This window comes from Mytilus galloprovincialis, chromosome 8, assembly GCF_965363235.1.
Source record: "Mytilus galloprovincialis chromosome 8, xbMytGall1.hap1.1, whole genome shotgun sequence".
NCBI lineage: Eukaryota > Metazoa > Mollusca > Bivalvia > Mytilida > Mytilidae > Mytilus > Mytilus galloprovincialis.
Window position 1 is genome coordinate 16811234 of NC_134845.1, and position 19997 is coordinate 16831230.

The 19997-nt window shown below is 31.3% G+C and overlaps 2 protein-coding genes and 1 long non-coding RNA gene across 3 annotated transcripts in view; 2 read left to right on the forward strand and 1 right to left on the reverse strand.

Annotated features, from left to right (window-relative positions):
• Positions 1 to 1922, forward strand: LOC143043148 (uncharacterized). Its single transcript, XR_012968221.1, has 3 exons — positions 1 to 350; positions 1175 to 1347; positions 1681 to 1922. It is a non-coding gene; the product is annotated as an uncharacterized LOC143043148 (long non-coding RNA).
• Positions 1923 to 3946: 2024 nt separating this feature from the next.
• LOC143085200 (S-acyl fatty acid synthase thioesterase, medium chain-like) overlaps positions 3947 to 19997 on the forward strand; it is a 47456-nt gene continuing 31405 nt past the window's right edge. Inside the window, exon 1 of the mRNA XM_076261432.1 lies at positions 3947 to 4029. The gene's annotated coding sequence lies outside the window, so the exon portion shown is untranslated. The remainder of the gene's footprint in view (positions 4030 to 19997) is intronic.
• Positions 7969 to 19990, reverse strand: LOC143085199 (uncharacterized). The gene is made up of 10 exons (XM_076261430.1): positions 19870 to 19990; positions 15454 to 15598; positions 14313 to 14433; positions 13548 to 13805; positions 12948 to 13217; positions 12392 to 12547; positions 12047 to 12139; positions 10114 to 10273; positions 9280 to 9402; positions 7969 to 8662 (listed from the first exon to the last, which is right to left on the reverse strand). The coding sequence occupies exons 1-10, from the start codon at positions 19898 to 19900 to the stop codon at positions 8139 to 8141; spliced, it is 1881 nt and encodes a 626-aa protein (XP_076117545.1). The 5' UTR covers positions 19901 to 19990; the 3' UTR covers positions 7969 to 8138.

Sequence of the window (19997 nt, forward strand, 5' to 3'; positions counted from 1 at the left end):
TATACCGTAAACATAGATTGCCTGGTTAAAAGTTTAAATTTTTTGCAATCATTTTTTATAATAACTTTATTCATTAAACTTTGTGAAACATAATAATTTAGCAATTATATGCAGAGTGATATTTGATACAGCCAGTCTGTTAATCAAGCACATTCTGATAAGGTTGACCATATGTTCGACCAATTTCAAAGATAGTTGCTATGGTTATTAAGTTTATAAGAAATCTGAATGTAATGGGATGGTCACTTTTGTGGTTATTTCCTGTTGTGTATGTGTAACAAAGCAGTAAAACGAAGAAAACAATAGAGAAAATCATATCATCTGAGGTTGAAAGAGAAAGAAAGTAACATGTAAGTTGTAACTTTAAAAAAATCTGATATATATATACGATTAAGAATGACAAACACAATATGAATTTTGTAATTTGAGGGCTAGAAGTTTGTACGATACGCGGGAATTATTTGCTAGATTTTAAACCATTTCAATCCTATTAATCATCATGAAATATTTGCCACTGAACATTAGTATCTTCAAACAAATTGTAAATTACCAATATTTTAATAGTGTTTTTTCTAAAATCTATTACGATAACATTTATGACCATTACTGAAGTTAATAGAAAAAATCTGTCTTATGATGGATGTACCTTAATTTTTTTCAGTAATATTTCAGAAATGTGGCATAATGATTTCTACTTCGAATTCATTGAAATATAAATGAATTTGTTAGTTTTATTGTATGTCTAAACCGCATACAAACATATACGATATATTTGTGAAACCTGATCATATACACACTTGCATGTGTAACAGTGTTTTAGATATCAAATAGAGTATTTATTTCTTAATCTTATTAAAAAATCTTATCTAAATTCATTGCAAGAATATGTTGAAATTTGTATATAATTATACGGACTCGGCTGAATTTAGTTTTTTGTCCTCGGTAAAACTTTTGCAAAACAAAACCGATATTTGAATAATTTGTAGGAGTAAATATCAGTCACAAAAAGCTGACGTTTGAAATATAAAAAATATGGGGGGGGGGGGGGGGGCGTTAAAAGATACTATACACCACGGATATTTATAAAAGAAAAAGACTATATATTATTGTCTGAATTACTTGAAATATCTTTTCTTTTTAATATACAATTTTACATTCTAATATAAATTTTTAGGTCAGGTGTTGGAGTACTACAGTACTAAATCAGAGTGCAAAAGGGGGAAAAAGAGAACTAGACATAATAAAAATTATTGACAACATCCTAGCTAGCCTGAAAATACATAGGAATTGAGATGGGGAACAATGCATTCTATCATTTGATAGCCCAGAATGAATAACTTTAAGAAAGTAAGTTAACATAATAGCCATCCTTTATATGCTACATCGGATTCAAATTTCACAGATATATATATGCATAACATGTTTAATACTACCGTTAATGCTAGTGTATTTAGATTTGACTTTGTATAATTTCAACAAGTATTTCTGACCATTAGACAAATTACCAATATTAAAAAAAGAAAAAAAGATTGGTTATTTTTAAGATTTTATTTTGTATTAAATAGTGTTTAATATATTTAGAATATATACATTAATTTATATAACATATCTAGTAGGGAGATTACGCACGCATGCATTAGGCAAATACACAGTTCAAATATACTTATTACTTTATTACAGAGTCGGTTAGAAACAATCGTAGCTCACTGCTGTCAAAGAGAATTCAGATAAGGAGCTAGAGGATGCAGCTATAGATTGGCTGCGGTTTAGCCTTGACAGAGAAGGTGGCAGGAAACAGAGAAGGGAAAGAAGGAATAACATAAATAATAATGACACTGTTGAAATTCAAATTGATTAGGACCATACTCGTGGTGACGACCAATGATATCAAATTTAAAATAAATAAAAATTCATCTTCTGAATTATTTAATTTTCAATCTGGATCTGGAACCAATACAACTAAAATTACATCTTATAAAAAATATTTGTATGGGCGACTTACCATAAGCCAGACGTCATTTGTGCAGTTAAAGAAATAAATGAAATTGATATGAAAAAAGAAGATGTGGTATGATTGCTAATGAGACAACTCTTTACAGGAGACCAAATGACACAAAGTTTATCTGGTCGATCCACCAAACATTGTCAAAGAAATATCTTAGTGTCACCAAAATAAATGAAATTAAAGAGGCAAAATTCATGAAAAATACAAGGACATTAACAACAATAAGTAATACACAAATACAAAATTGCTACCTTAAACCTTGGCAGTTTGGAACACAAAAAAAGATCAAATATCATGTGCTCCGGTATATTTATCATATCCAGCTCCTCATGCAGCATCCATTGTGATTTGGTTGATGCAATGGACCAACGTATTGCCAACATAAAAATGAGAAATATCTACCTTGGACCAACATAGTGCCAACACAGAAATAAGACATATTTACGTTGGACCAACGTAGTGTCAACATAAGAAAAGATATTTCTACGTTGGACCTACGTTGTGCCAACATGGAGTTTCGTTTTTCATACAATGGGCCAACGTTGGCTCTATGTATTGCATATAACCGTACAACGTTGGGCCAACGTTGGCTCTATGTATTGCATATAACCGTACTACGTTGGGCCAACATGAAGCCATCATGTTGGGCCAACGTAGGCCCACTTTGCACTTATACGTTGGGCCAACGTTAAAATACAACGATGGGCCAATGCAATGATATACGTTGCGCCAATGTTGGGCCAACATACTCATGTTGTCTGGGAAATTACCATGAATCGTCATGTGGGAAACCCCTTGCCATTCAAATCCCTCCTACAATATATGGGTGACAGTTGCTTTAAATGGCAGGTTGTTTTAATCTGTACCTGTACATGTATCTTTTTTCTTATGTTAAATGATTGTGCATGAAAAACGAGCTTTAATTTGTTTATCATTGTTTACTTTACGTTCAGCAGGCAAACATTTCATCATCAAGATGCCGGCCATAATTAATCGATTGACCGTATTTGTTGCACGTCCAGTGACAACTATTTCATCTGTGTATTCCGTTAAACAAATACGAAAACATCTAATATAGATCGGCAGGCAACAATTATTAAAAAAAATGTTTACTAGATGTTTACACAAACCAACAGATTTGCTGTCCCTTAGTTTTTACTGGACGTGGCAGTGTATGATTACTTATACATCTCACTCAGCCAAACGACAGCCTATTGTATGATTAGTCTTAAACTAGCACAGAGAAACTGGAACCGTTTTTTCAAAACACCAGCGTATTCGATGGAGAATATTTTTTGAAGTCTACATGACGCCTCTCGACTTCCCAGCTTTTCGAATTATCTATTCTGTTCGACACTTGTTCGTCCCTTCCTGTCAAAGGGTTTCTGGATCAGTCCTATTTTAGTAACAGGCTTGTTTTATAATTCCTGGTTACTTCGATGAAATGTGTGCTAATTGCCGATGTTTTGTATATAAGAAGTGAACTAAATGTACTACAGTAACTTTAAAGTAAACAGTTCACATTTACTTCGTTTGATTGCAAGCGAACCCCCTATATCATAAATGAATTTTATGTAAAGAAGTTTTCTATTAGTAAGGAGAAATAATTAACAAAAGTAGTTTTAGTAAAGCATTTGACTATCTTACTGAATAAGGTCAACTCTGCAATTTTTGACAGTCATTATGTACCTGCAATACGTGGACCAGTGTGTTACACACCCATTTAAGTATTGCCTCTTTAACTACTTTTATTTTTTTATAAGACGAACTGAAAAATTATCAAATTGATTGATTTGTAATGATTGCTCTACGCGGCATCAGTAAAACATATTGAAGAAAAATATCTTTATTAATGGCAAACGAACATTTATATTCTATAATACATATTCCCTCAGGTGCTACCATTGACATGTCAGTGTGAAGAATAACATACATGTCAACATTCATTGTTTGTGCATTTATATAACCAAAACTATATATAGCTAGTATCCATACTTTATATAATAACAGCTGTTCAAACCAAGGTAAATATCTCACACTACAATTCGTATAATTGACTTAACAAATACAACGTATCATAATTGTTTTATTTGTTTTATAAAATAATGTTTCTGGTTGAATGTTTTTAAGTTGAGTCGATCATAATTGCACGATGGTATTTTGTTACATGTGTAAATATTAAACGTGATGTAAAGTCGCTTCCTCGTGACATTCTTAAATGTACATGATTGACCTCAAATGGTTTACCGTTTTACAAATTGTGACTTGGATGGAGAGTTGTCTATTTGGCACTTTAATATACCACATCTTATATCTGTGTGTTGACTGTTCATACTTTTTCACTTTCTGACATTGTACACTGTACCAGGCAAAGGCATTACAAATGAGTAACCAAGATTGTTACATGACTTTGTGATGACACACGATTTTATTAGCATCTGAAGTAGGAAGCAGACAATAATGCAAACACCTTTCCTCGTAAAGTGATACATTGTTCATGTAACTTTTAAATTAAATTTTTTTTTTTGGGGGGGGGGGTGTCGAATGGGGGTTGTAAGGGACCCTGTGTATGTTATGCAACTTGCCCTTATTATTGAAACCGGTAATACTTAACTTGCCTTTGAAGTTACTCTAGTGTGTTACATCATGTCAAATTGAAGGTTTTTCTTTGTCTATATGCTTGAACTACCTACTTGGTCAGTTAAACCATCTAATGGTATTTCTTATATTAATGTTTGGTCCAAAAGCAAATTCCTAATAAGGAGATAACTGTATTGTATTTTAAGCTCTGATGACATCAATTGGTGATTAAGTGGTCCCAAATTAAGTTTTATTTACTGGCGACACGTTAGCACAGCCTGTAAATAGGTATTTGCGACCATCAAATCACCAATTGATGCCGTCTGAGCTGAAATACAATATTGCTATACCCTTTTTAATGAAACTGACAAAAACAATATCAAATCATACATTTAAAATCAGTAATACATCGTCTGTGCTTACACATATGTTTTCATAGCACCAAATCTACATTTTTGGTATCTAAAATAGAACCTTTTAATTATTTTCTTTAACATAACTACCTTTCATACACCTTCATCAAAATGTCCTATCCTCTCTGGTCTGCCTTTTAAAAACAAAAAACCCAAATCCTAACACTAAATGTTAACCATACATTTGTATTACCATAAGAAAGCAAGAAAGATTTATCAATCTTTTGTTTATGCTTCATATGTTAACTTTTAAGGCTTTCTTAATACCAATTCACAGGTGTTTTTCTTTTGTTGTTTATTTTGCAAAGAGTTAAGCATATTTTTTCCTTTGAGTTCTATTGATGAGGCATCTATCTAAAAGTAGGCAAAAAAGCTCCTTAGAATAAAATTGTGCAAGGATATTTTCAGGCAAATATTTGCCTTAAATATGACTGTTTAAACACCCATAACTCTTGTAATACAAACAAGAAAGTATTCAAAATTGAAATTGTGCCTACATTCACAAAGTCATACAGTGTAAACTTTGCAGTAACCTGAATCCTAACAACTAAAGCTAGTGCATGACATGTAAAAATTTGCCTTTTATCAATCTGATGGTTAAAGTCCAATAACTCTTGAATGAAAAATTTGGATTTTATTTAATTGACCAGTATCTTACTTTCACTTTTTCCAACAAATACATAAAGTATCCAGAAAATCAATCCAAGCATACTCAGGTTATGGTACAACAAGTGAAAAATTTAACTTTAATCTGATAGTTATAGTCCTAGAACACTGCAACAACAAACCAGAATTTTGTCATAATCAAAAGGGAGTTTTTCTAAACCAATGCCAACAATAGAGTAAAGTTTTCAATCAAACAAAGCATATTGGAGTTAGTTTATGATTTGTGAAAAGTTGCCTTTTATATCAAGGTTTAATTCACTTAACATGAAATTTCATGAGTTTGTTAAAGCAAGTTTTGTTCTTGTTCAAAGTGTTGACAGACAAATTTCAAATTACAATACACCATAAAATGCAGTATTTTGTATTTTGCCAAAATATATATACCAGATAATTGGGTAAAGTGTGTCTTGTTATTCTTTTCCTGAAACTGAGTTTTGTCATATTGAATACATGAATAGCACAATTTGTAGCATTATAAATTCTTTCTCAAAATTAGCAACTGTGTGTATCCTTTCATTTAATATTTTCATTTATATATTTTTGAGTTAAGTATGACATCCATTTTCAATGAACTAGTACAAATTTTTGTTTAGGGACCAGCTGTAGCCAGGTGCGTCATTGAGTTGTGGGATTATCTCAATGTGTTGAAGACCCATTGGTGGTCTTCCGCTGTTTTCTGCTCTTTGGTTGGGTTGTTGTCTCTTTGACACATTCCCCATTTTCATTCTCAATTTTATAAGCAATGAAAATATAGGTTATCTTTTTGAATTACATTTGAAAGGCTGCATTTTACAAATTTGTTGGCAAAATGAAAATATTTTGAATTTTTTTACAATTTTATTGTTTTTTACATTTCACTGCAAAATAAGTAAAAACAAAATATAAACAAAACAGTAATAACAAGACAGGTCATAATATTGTTTGTTCCAATAGACAAACTCTATAGTTGATGACAATGGTTGATGGAAACCATGATCATATCTGAATGTTTGATCAGAAAGTATAGCATGATAAATCTTTAAATTGTGATACTTTTATAGGTTAAACAATTTCCTATTATTTTTCTTTATTAATCATTAGTTTTATTTTTTAGTGACAATTGACTTAACTGAAAAGCCCAAATAATATATTTCATTGGTCATGGGAACTTACCTTTGAAAAATTACTGCATTAATAAAAAGAATCTAAATAATTCATTTAATCTCACGTCCATTTAAACCATAATTCAGTTATAACAATATCTAGACTTAAAAACTATACTTTGACATATACTGGAAAAACAGGGATACTGAGTTTTAGTTTTACAACATATGTTTTACTGATATGTTGATGCGTTAAAATTTGTATGTATGATATAAGTGCATGAAGTACAGTATGAAGACAAGAGATTTAAAACTTGTGAACTTATACAAAAAAAAAACATATGTAATAAGTGATTTTATTGTGAATCACAAGCTAGTCTTATGATTATAGTTTTATAATATCAAATATAACAGCCCTGTTGAGACAGTTCTGAAGAAACAGTTAGCATAATCATAAAAGACATAAACAACACTAAATGAATCTAAGATATTTCCATTAATAAAAATAATTTTTGTTACCTTATATGATATTACAGCATATTGCTTTAGTAAAGTTTATAATATATTTTATTTTTAAATATACAATTGCAAATGTTCTTCATTTTGCAAACACTTGTGTTCACTTTCAGTTTTGTCAACATCCGAATTTGTTGGTAAAACTTATATGACATACAAATGTGTACTTAAGGCATTCATAAATTTTATCAATTAATTTCTATTTTAAAACTTGTAAAAAGCATGAAAAAGAAGCAAAAATATTTCCCCAAACCCTGACATATATAAATTATAAAACTTAATAAAAAACAAACCAACACTAGAATTAAAATGTGACAATATAAATAATGTGTTTGCATGCTTTTAACTGTACCTTAAATTTTGAGTTGGTAAACATTATATCTGAGACAAATTGCTATCAATTAGCTTTTTATTTTTGAAATAATTAATGAAAATTACACCATGAATCTTAATTCACAGAAAAGTTAACTATCTTTTGAAAATTATTTGGTCAAGGATTGTTTGATACATTTGTAAAAATGCATTTATAAAAATAATGTTCTACTCACATTGGACAAAATAAAAACATAATAAAAAAGTTTTGAAAATAATATAAACAAATCCAAAAGCATTTAACATTGAACTGCTTCAAATTTATTTTCTAATATCTTAGTGGAAAATATCATTCATTTCTAAAACTACATGTATCAAAAAGGTATGAATTAAAGTACATATAACAGATAATGCAATGTATAAAATCTATCAAAACATTAACATCCCTTTGTCGCACACTATATTTCATCTTCATATAATGCTTAAAATATAAATACAAAGAGTTTATAAAAACAACAGGCCATTTTATATAGCAAGTCATTACTACTTCTACAGCCATTTTGGTCAGTTACATGAAACACTTTGTAGATTTGGCATGGTGGAAGTCTTCTGTATGAAGGAACAAAAGTGATGAATTTGAGCAGGTTCATTTAGACTGTTATCTTCTAAGTCTAACAATCTATCTAGATCATCTTCATCTGCTCCAATGCTAAATGATACTCTGTCATGACCTTCTGATCTATGGGGACTCCCATATAGGGGATTCCATGCTACAGGGAGCAAGGGAGGTAATTCTCCATCATTGGAAGTTATTTCCCCTTTAGAAACACTACTTATCATTGATGATATATGGTCCTGATGAACTGATTTATTTAACAATGATAATCGATCCTGGAAATTGAATGGCACTTGGACACTGGCTAATGAAAATGAATTTAGATGATGTCGGACGTAATCTGTGAGTGATGGTGATGAAATAGATACATTCAGTTTGATAAACTTTTTCTCTTCCTCTTCTTGGGTTTCAGTCTCTTCATCATTGAGATATATTACAGGTCTTTTGTTTTCATCCTTTTCTATATTAGATACTGAAAATAAAACAAATACAACCATCTTACAAAGGTAATCAAACAACAATCATGAATATATAGAAGGGAAACAACATGATATCTCAACCTTTTTTATTACCTCATTCTTCCAAGATTAGATTAACAAACATGTGTTAACAAAAATTAAAAAAAACCAAAAACATAACATATTCACATGGTTCTTAATCTTTGCTCTCTTTGTCAAATTTATCTAGATATTAAATTATACACAGTTTCCCATATGGTTGACAACTTGTCATAGCTTATTAAAACAGCAATGATGACGAAAGATTTTTTTTCATCTTAGTTTATATCATTGCTTTTACATATCAAATTTGAGCATACCTTTCTGTCAAAAATATTATAAATTCTAATCATTCCTGGAGTTGTTAACCAGGCACTTTTGCAGTGTGTTCTATCCTACATCAGTTATCCTTTGCTTCTTTTCTCACGTAAAATTCAATATACAATTTGTTTCTTCAATTTTTAGCCTTTTTCTTTTCAACTTTATTACCCACATAAGCAGCCCCTCCTTCCCAACCCGTACAATAAAGATCATAACATACATCTGCAGCCCTTACCCCAAACCCTCCCGCAAGTAAAGTGTAATATCTTACAATGTAGATCCTTTCTGACTGTATCAGCTTGGATCTGATCTAGATGTGCTTTAGCTTGTTCATTCCCTCTGTCAGCAGCTTTTTTGAACAGTTCTATAGCACTAGCTTTATCTTCAGGTAATCCTGTAATGTAATATATAACTAAACTATATACATGTGCCAAATAATGATGATTTTTGAAATATTAATATCATTCTTTCTTTCCAAAAGAATAAATATATTAATTCTGTTTCTTACATATACTAGCCACCATTTAACTCAGAGAAAATGATAAGATTTCAATATGAAATGAGAAATTGAGACCAAAAAACAGCATATGCATCAACAAAAAAGATTGATTGATTGTTGGTTGCTTAACGTCCTCAACAAAAAATATATTCAAGAGATAATTCATGGAAGCCATGGCCCAGGCCATGTGTAAATTTACAACAAATTTATGGCTTCCATGAATTATTTCGATTCTAATAGGACAAATAAGTTTATTCAAATACTGAAGTGAGGATGGGTATGCCGTGTGTGCACAACTAGTTGCAATATAATAATTCTTTTTATAATGCATCCGAAAAAGAATAAAACTTCTTTTGTCTTTTGTTTTATTACAATTTCTAATACAATAAAATTGCGTTTGCAAATAGGTTCAAATACATGTGTATTTACGTGGGAGGTATATTGTAACATCCATTATTATGTATATTTCTGAGTCTGCGCTAAGTATAGATATATCAAGAATTTTCACACGGTGTTGTTTACAAAGCGAAAGAAGCACGTCATATTAGAATTGAAAATTATGTTTGTAAACAAATAAACTAAATGACTTGAATATTTAGAACTTACCCCCTACAGCTAGTTCATAGAAGACTCCCAGGCTATATAGAGCACCATCATGACCACTTGAAGCAGCTTGAGAATACAGTTCTGCACTTTTACACTCATTCACCTCTACTCCCCAGCCATTCTCGTAACATACACCTAAGAAATACTGGGCTTCAGGGTCCTAAAGAAAATATACAACATATCAAATAACATGTACATGACATACTCAAAGGAAATAATGGCCTTGAGATTTGTGCAGAGAATATACAAAAATATTACATCATATGCAAAACATACGCCTAAGAAAATCCTGGGTTTTGGGACCTCATTAGTTTCAAAACTGATCTTATGACCGAAGCTGATCCTAAGTCATGAACAATTCAGTATACCTAAAATCAACATTAGTGATAAGATTTTTTGTGAAAAGATTATGATATGTCATACATTACATAGAGATTAATACATGGCCTTTTCCATATCAGCCTGGGTATCATCCCGAGACCCCCATATCAGCCCGACTGAGTCGAGGTGCTGATATGGGTCGAGGGATGATACCCATGCTGATATGGAAAAGGCCATGTATTAATCGCTTTATCGTATACTTCCAAAAATAGTTTTATGTAAGGCAAATAAACAAATGCAATAACTAAAACAGTCAAAATCTTTATAAAGCAGTTATATTATGAATAAAATATACTATAATTGTCCAACAACAGCATCACTCCCTTATATATATTTATGGTAACATTTCCTATAGAGGCATTTTGAAACATTGAAAATTTGAAAGAGTTTTATGATCATTATTACTCCATGTCTGTTGTACTATAAAATGATTCATAATTGTAAATGGCATTTGTTAACAAGTACTAAACTATCCCCACAAAAGTTCCCGTAAATTTTGACGTCGTCATAAAAAATATCAGACGTCACAATGGAAAAGTAAACAACCGATACCGGAAACACCAGAAGTAACTTGCACAAAAGGCACTATTATGGGTTTTGTGCCAAGATGCACCTGATATGGGTTATCAGCCCGGGTGGGAAATTATGGCTTGTGTACTTCTGCTCATTACATATATATATATGCAAAAGCTATCATATCAATGCTAAGTATATGATAAATTATAATGACACCTTACTTTCCCACCTGTCTATTTTACTGGTTAAACTTGAAAGGTGCAAAGGGAGATAATACTAATAACATTAGAAGTAGGCATACTATCTGCCAGGGGAAATTTTTGAAAGGAGATCAGGATATAGTTTTGATATCTGAATTATTCCCCTAAAATCTCATTATAGACAATCATTAGGGAGGATAACTAACTACAGTCTATATACTACCTTTAGGGAAGAGAGGCATATGAATGGTTTTAATCTGAAAGAAAGAGACACACACAAAACAGGTCTCTCCATTTAGTATCATAGATGACAAGACTAATTAATCATGACTTGATCAAAATAATGAGCAATTATCTCCTCAGACTTAAACTAATGAAAATGAGAGTGTAGTACTGAATGTAAATCATGTTTATCGTCAGGCATTGTGTCATCATAGGAGTATTACTTAGTTATAAAAGATCCTGAGCTATACTATATTCCTGCTAATCACCAAGTACCAGATGCTCTATGAGTAGCATATGGCATGCAGTTACAACATATTAGAAACCTTTGAAGCATCTTTTCACCTTAGTAAATATAATAGGTGACATCAACAAGTAAAAAGCACTTTTCTGTGAGGAAACATCACATCTGTCCAAATAATGACATAATAATTTGTGGTTTGATTTTCAAAAATGAAAACAACGAAAATTGACCCCCAGTTTATAGTTTATATTGGCACAGAAGTATAAACTTTTATTTACATGACAAAGACTGGAAAAAGAGGGGAATGATTCAGGGACAATGGGACAGCCAAATTTATATCATCATTGATCATTATCATCATATAGCTTACATTCTGATCTGCAGCAGCTTTAAACAATGAAACAGCCTTTTCTAAGTCCTGGGTTTCTTCTTCTGTATAATACACACCAAGATATGTTTGTGCCTGTATAAAGACTTTTTTTAGTTCTAGAGTAGTCACATTTTAAGCAAATTCAAATTACAATCTTATGAACAAATTTGCAAAACCATATCCTTTTATATACTTATCGTCACGTTTGGGTTTCTACCCTCTATTTTTTACACATGCATACATGGAAATATGTTTGCTTTCCAATTTTCCATTACAACATTACTTTTTTTTTTAACTTTAATATCATCTTCTTTATTATTCAAGAAATTTAACCCAGTTACTAACCTGACCAAGACCAAAATCAGCAGCCTTCTCTAAAAGTTGTATAGCTAAGTTAACATTCTTTTCTATACAACCTTCACCCTTCAGGTACAACAATGCTAGGTTGTAAAGGGCCTGTTGATGTCCATCTTCTGCAGCTAACTTGTAATACTTCTCTGCCTACAAAACAAATACAAAATAAGACCAAGTAGAAATTGCTAAAACGAATAAATAACTGTAGCACTAAAATAAATCTTCCCCACATATAAATAATTCCTATCTCATTTTACTCTGACAGCCTTAAATATCCCATGATCCTAGAGTGTATAGGGGCTATATATGCTAAAACAAGCTTCACATTTAGCTATTGTTCTGTGATGTCTACTTTTCTAAAGCCTTTTATCATATAAAAATAATTAAATTTCTGTTTATTTGAACACTGTCATTAAACATGTCTTTTTCAAATGAACCTATTTTTACTATTGATTAAAAATTCATTGTAGTTTGACTATTTAAACATGCAATCTGGCATTTATCTGTTTATATTTTCAAATACAATAATATAGGCAATGATTCCTACTTTTCTGAGATTCTGCTTTACTCCTTTCCCTGTTTCATAACATAGCCCTATATTGAACTGTGCTTTGGTATAACCTAGATGTGAGGCATCTATCCATTTACTGGCAGCCTTTTTCATCTGACTTTTAGTAGCTTCTTGAAGACCTTGGATGTTCTTTCCTATCCCTGCATACTTTTTACACATGTCTTCAAATTCATTCATAACTTTGTACAAAGGATCTGTGGTCTCATCTTCATCATGTTCAGGGGAAACATTACTGACAGTTGTAACCTTAAAACATATAAATAACAACTTAAATCAAGTAACAAACACAAAGATTTGTTCTTCGCACAAATGACTTTAATTTAACTACGTACCATGACATTTTCTTTTGGGTACACATTCTTTATTTTAGTGATATTCTTTAATCAGCTCTTTAGTAGTTATAAGCCAACATTATAAATTAATCATTATATTCATTGATGTATAGGTATGCATTTTTTTAGTTCTAAACATTTCCATGTGGTATTAATATTTATCTGTGTTTAAAAAATATAATTTCAGTATCAATTCTGATTTCAATTTAAATCAAACAAGGGAGTATCCGATATATATACATACATCTTTCACTTCCTCTTGTCTCTGGCTATCAAAAGTGATGATAGAGTTACCAATCAAAGGTCTGCTGGATACACTAACATCAGAATCAACTATAGAATGTGATGTTATTCTATGTGGCCGAACTTTGTCTGGTATCGCCAGAGCCACCTGCCATAACATACATCCTTTCTGTCCATCAGGTGGCTTTCTTGGTCTATGTTTCTCTGGTTTCTTAATTGGACATTTTGATAAATGGATTCCAAGAACTACAGCTGCACCCTGTTGTAAACACAGAAAAATAATAAGAGTTCAATATATATATTTAGGACACAGAATGAAGGAATCAAATAACTTTTTGGGAAAATGAAGTTTTGATTTTGCCTAAAATGTTTGAAGGAAGAATACAACAGTTTTAACCTAGAAATGATATCGATTCCATAGTTTTCCATTTAAATTAGCTGATTCCATAAAGGAATATGCCCTTATAATGCTTAAACCACAACATAAGCACCTTATCTACATTTACCAGATCATAAAAGTAAGGTTGAAGGGGATACATAAAGTGTTTAATAGTATTTGGTATTTCAGTATTGTAACAAATTAAGCTTTATTATTACACTACAGAGGCAGATTTTCAGAAGTTGACAAAAATAAAAGATGTAATTGCATGTCTGGCATACACAATATTAAGCCTGGAATCCACGATAAGTGTATTCACATATCAACAAGAAAAAAGACATGGATTTATCCGTCATTTCTTTGGAAATGAAGTAAATGTATACTAACCCATCCAAGAGCTTCCAATGCATTGTGATTTCCATTAAAGAATGAATGGAAATCCTTGTTATAATTTTTGTACCATTTATCTTGGTCTGGTCCATGTTTGTGTTTGTCTTCTCCTTTATATCTGGAATGGTTGAATAAACAAAATTCTAATGCAATTTGGATGTAACAATTGTTCTCATTGGCTAAAAGTTGCCGTCAAATCCACAGTTGACCAGGCGTAACTAAGGAGGAACCCGCCATTTTGAATTGATGAATCAACAAATGTTCGATTACTACTATATAAGCAAAAATAAAACAACACCTACCTCGAATTCGCCGTTTTAATGTAATTTTATCTAAATTTGAAGCGTACAGGTAACGTAATAACCTCCAGTTTGTAAGTTTTCATTTGTATGACATCATGTTTAGCCATGACGTCTTTGTGCCAAAATCATTCATGAAGTTTCGCAGATTTTTTTTTATTTCACAAATTTAGACATTTTTTCAAGTTTAATTGCATTTTTTTTTTGTAATGCATTAGAATCGGAATAACAGTACTGTAGTTGAAGAGTTGCCACCGTCAATTTCCGCTATGCGTTGCCAGTAAAACTGCATTTGTGACCGTCAAATCTACAATTGACGGTGGCAACTCTTCAACTACAGTACTGTTATTCCTTAAGTATTATTATCTATTTCTACTTTATTTTTCATCACTAAACCCTTTTCATCTACATTAATGGAAATATAAATAAAGTTACAATTAAAATTGACAGAGAATTCATTGCAAACACTAATTTACTGTATGGTCCTGAGACAAATTATAATTTCAAAATTTCATCCTTTGCAAATTTTTTAAACTTGGAAGTTTTAGATGTCATTGTTGATGTAGATATGTATTTTACATGTGTTTGCTTTGCCTTTCTTTTGTTTTGTTCATACTGTTGATTTTCTGGGTTTGAATGTTTTACATGGCTTTTACAGCTTGCTATGTGTTTTGAGATTTACTGATTGTTCATTGAACTGTGACCTACAGCTACTACTCTTAATGTCATTTGGTCTCTGCTGGAGAGTTACAAGTCTAGTTTGCAATCATACCCCATTCTTTTCTATATAGAGTGTAAATATTTGATTTTCGAAACTATACATTATGTTCAAGGTATACCTGAATGTACATATCCTTAAATGATCCTTGACAAATATACATTTCTTCTTTCTCAAATCTTTACACTGCTGCTCAAATTCAGCTTCATCTTCTCTGCAAACTCCTGTTGCCGATGCTCTCGGCCCGTGGAAATGCTGGCGTATTGCTAAATAAATAAACAAAATATTAAAAACCTCCATCTTTTGATTTTCAATTTAATTATAATGAAGACGTGCTAAAAATTCAGGTTCAAGTACACATTAATTAGGAGCAATTTTTATTTCAAATTGATTTTGGTCAAGTTATGAAAATAAGTTCACCTCAGCTACATCATGTACATTTTTTTATGTGCCTGTTTATCAAAATATAACTTTTTCCACATTGTAATTATTTTTTTTTACCCTGTTCATAAGGCTGACAGGCAGAGCTCTAGATAAGAATTCACAAATTGGGGTTTTTACCCACCATTTTCTTATATAATTGGGTGATAAAGTTTTTTAATTGCATTATTAATTCCAATTCACCCTTCAAGTTAATACCAAATTGGGTTTTTCACCACCAAGCTCCTTATATGTACATGATGTATCAGGCTTTTTCATCAACACAATATTGAATAATTAGGCAATATCAACCCCAGATTTTTTTCCACCTTAAATATGTCATGTTGTATGTTTCTTTCTTTGTTTAGCTGTTTTATTTGGTTTAGGGTTAGGGTTATTTGGTTTATTCACTGAGGAGCAATTGTAGGTTTAATTTGTGTCCCTTTTCAAACCTTCTGCCAGTTTTGTATTTTCTCACCAGTCAGGGGACTTACTTAAATAAGTGATTTTCTAAATCACTGATTTAAGTAACATTATTTCCATAAAGGTTGGAAATTAGAGTTGTCTTTCTTTAATAATCACCTATTTAAGTAGTACAAATTAATCACTAGAAGAAGTGATTTAATTTTACTGTAGCTTTAAATATAGAATACTAATGATCCAGGGACTAATTATGTTTCTAAACTTATCAGAACCAACATCTGTGTTGTCTAGGATGACCAGGTCATTTCAGGTGATGACCTTGTACCGAATCTAGGATAATGACATAAAAATCACTTGTTTAAGTATCAGACCTCAATTTCCTTCCCAAAAATCACTTCTTTAAGTATCATTCTTTTAATAATCCTTACTAATTTCAACACCCCCGAACAGTGAGATTTTTATCGCGAACAGTAGAATTTTATTACATAATCTGAAAGATGAAATCTTGAACTTCACAGGAAAAATACTCCCACTGCTGGGAAAAATCTTTTAAGAAAGTATCAGTTCATTATGTAAAGCCATTATTATAGCATTTTTTCAACTAAAATAGAATTTTCAGCTAAATGATAGCATCAAAGGCAGAAACCTTTCTACTTAAAAGAAGCAAAAAGTTTTGTTTTTTTTAATTTTACTAATTAAAAGATATTATTTAAACCTATGTGTTTAAAATTTGGAAAAAAATACAAAATTCCAATTTGTGACAAAACCACGATTTTGCTACTCAAATAAGTGATTTAAAAATCACCTATTTCAGTAAGTCCCCTGACTGCTCACAAAAACGGATATGTGTATTCACAGGCACTCGTCTTATACCATAATAAATTCTGAGACCAGTGCCTGTGTATTATATTCATTAATAAATCTTAAAATGAAAAAAAAAAAAGTATATAAACTCTAATTATACTTGAATGTTTTTGTTTTATTCAATTTACATAAATCTGGGTTTTGTTGTCTTTTATTAAAACTTTTGGTTTCTGATGCTTTATCATGTCACAATTGATTTGGCCATTTCACTTTTTCCAACTAATTTCGTTTTTGACGAAACCCCTTGTTTATTAGCAATGTTCTCGTTAAGGTACACACACACGCCAGTGCGTTCGATGGACGCTTCCTAAAAACACTGGCTGAGTCTTGTTATCATCATAACTTTCCCTCAGCTTTTCAAAACATGCTTCTATTCAATATATTTACCGGACATTCACTTTCGTTTTAATTCAATGTATGTTATGATAAATCCCGAGCAATGCGAAAAAAATATGACTACATGACACACGCTAATTGGATAAACGCAAAGAAGATCGAAATGTTTTCAAAAACACGTGTTCCTATTGAGCAAGGGAAAACTCTAACAGGGACCCATTTTAGCTGCTTGATACAGGGATCTATTTTTAGAAAGAAAGGAAATTTCCAATTACAAATATTATAAAAATAGATTTACGCGACGACTGTAAACAGATAAGGGTAAATAACTCAAACGGTAGCCAATAAAAGGGTTGAGAACTCATGATTTTGGCATATAATTGGGTTTTCCATTGAATTAATTGGGTTATTGAACCCTGCAATGGGCAATTGCACTGGGTTTTTTATTATTTGTATTGCGTCTTCACGCAAATACGCAGCTTATCTGGAGCTCTGGACAGGTCTTTCTGAAATCTATATTATCATAATATAAATTTCAGCCCTCCTAGATTTTCTGTTTGCTTAAAAGAATAACCACTGAAATAAAGAACATTAAAAGAACGATTCTTTGAGATTTTAACAGACATGACAGATGAACCTACAAAATTTAAATCAGTAGTTCAAGATTCCTTAATCATTGTTAATCATTTTTAATGAACAATAGAGGTTAGGCTTAAGTTAAAATATTGATTGTTTGCCTTTTACCGACCGACCCTATAAATTCGTTGCGCCTGAAAATCTTTTATTTGTATTTACCAGCAAGATTTTATTTTAATTTATTTTTTCGTTCCTACCAAAAATCTTATATTTGTATTTCCCGCTCAAAAAAATTTTATCCGGAATTCTCGGGTTTTATCTTTAACGTATGAGGTCCAGTCCGTTTGGTATCACCTGAGCGTTTGACATTAACACTTGCATTTGAAGTTTCAAAGCATTTGTTTGAAATCGATGTTCAGCATGTGAACGCTTACTGAAATCACATACGCTACTCTGTACCTTTATAAGAGCAGGGTTCATTTACAAATAAGTTGATTTGATACAAAATTATCAACGTGTGTACAAACTAATTTGTAAACGGACGTTTTATTCTATGTAGGGATGGCCTTTTGTGATCCGCAGATCAGGATGATTATGTTAACGATGCCGCTATATTATTTATACCTGATATGAAGTGACAAAACCCTGTAAAGTGGAGAATATCTGGCAGTAAAATCGCCAAGTTGTCCATACAGATCATTTATAAAGGCAATGTAAAATACGTGACATTTTTCAGAGTTTTAAGTCTTGTAGCATTTTAATTGGAAACAAAGACACACACGATGATTTTAACACTCTAGGGACTTTTTCTACTAGTAATGTATGTCTGCCCGGACATAGATCTAATCAGTACAAAGTTATCTTTTACAGAAAATCTTAGGTAAACATACAAGGTATGTAGTACAGAATATAAGTGCAAGTTCAAACTCTTCAAAGTTCCAGGCATATAAACGTTGAAGATATGCGGCACAGCACTATATTTTGATATTTTGAAAACAAAATAGTACTGTGCATATGAATTAGCTTCACATTCTACGTGATATTTTTTTTAAAACTAATAGTCCCTGAAAACTTATTTGCAAAAACAAAACGGACACAAATGACATTATGCAGAGTTTGTATCTATAAAATAAAATATTATACCTACCTGCCTACCCATGACAAATAATATACCGAGCCAAGTTATTTTTTGGGGAAAAAAAATAAAATATTTTACCTACCTACCTACCCTGATCAAAACATAGGGTCGGAAAAGGGCAAACAAACAATATTTTAATTTAGGCCTTATCATTATTAAAGCAATAAACAATCATGAAACATACAAGATTTAAATAAAACTAAAGGTGAGAACCATAATTTACTAAATGTAGGTCAATTTAATTTTGGACACAGACCAACATGTCCAACATTGTCTAAGTTACTGACTTTTCAAAACTTTAACTTTTGGCCAAAGAAAGTTTTATAAATTCTAAATGATTAGAATTGAACCGTCTCCAATAAAATGTAATCCATTGTTAAAAGTTATTATCTTTATGAACCCTATCCCTATTCAATTATCCAACCTCTGTTATTTTGAAATAGTTTATGTTTTGATGTCCTACATTTTCACCACACACTTGTTACTGTTGTTATCTCCCTTTCCACATCAAATATTGTTGCATTATCAACCACATGGTATCATTAGAAATAAATACTTTCAATATTACAACTGTGTAACATAAATTGAAAGTCCTGAATGGTTCAGATATCAAATATATGTATAATTTAACAAAAAGGTCACCTTCATCAAAACAAAAACAAATACTGTGACCTCATTCTTTAATCTTCCTTGTAACTAAAGGACAATCCATTGTCACGTTATAATATACCTATTTCAAGAACAATTAATGCATTAACTTTCAAAAAAACACTCAATTACCTCTTGGCAATCCGTTAAGCCACCTCCACATAACTTTTTACATTTCGAACCTAAGAATTGTTCCTTCTTCTTCAGTTCCTTGCTTTCTTCCGAATGTTTTATTGCGTCACATGACCAACCTTGAAAAA

Coding starts and splice junctions, on each gene's coding strand:
- LOC143085199 (XM_076261430.1), bottom strand. CDS start 19,900: ATGTGGAGGTGGCTTAACGGATTGCCAAGAG. Junction 13,806..14,312: donor CATTGGAAGCTCTTGGATGG/GTTAGTATACAT, acceptor TGTTTACAACAG/GGTGCAGCTGTAGTTCTTGG. Junction 13,218..13,547: donor GACAAGAGGAAGTGAAAGAT/GTATGTATATAT, acceptor ATATGTTTTAAG/GTTACAACTGTCAGTAATGT.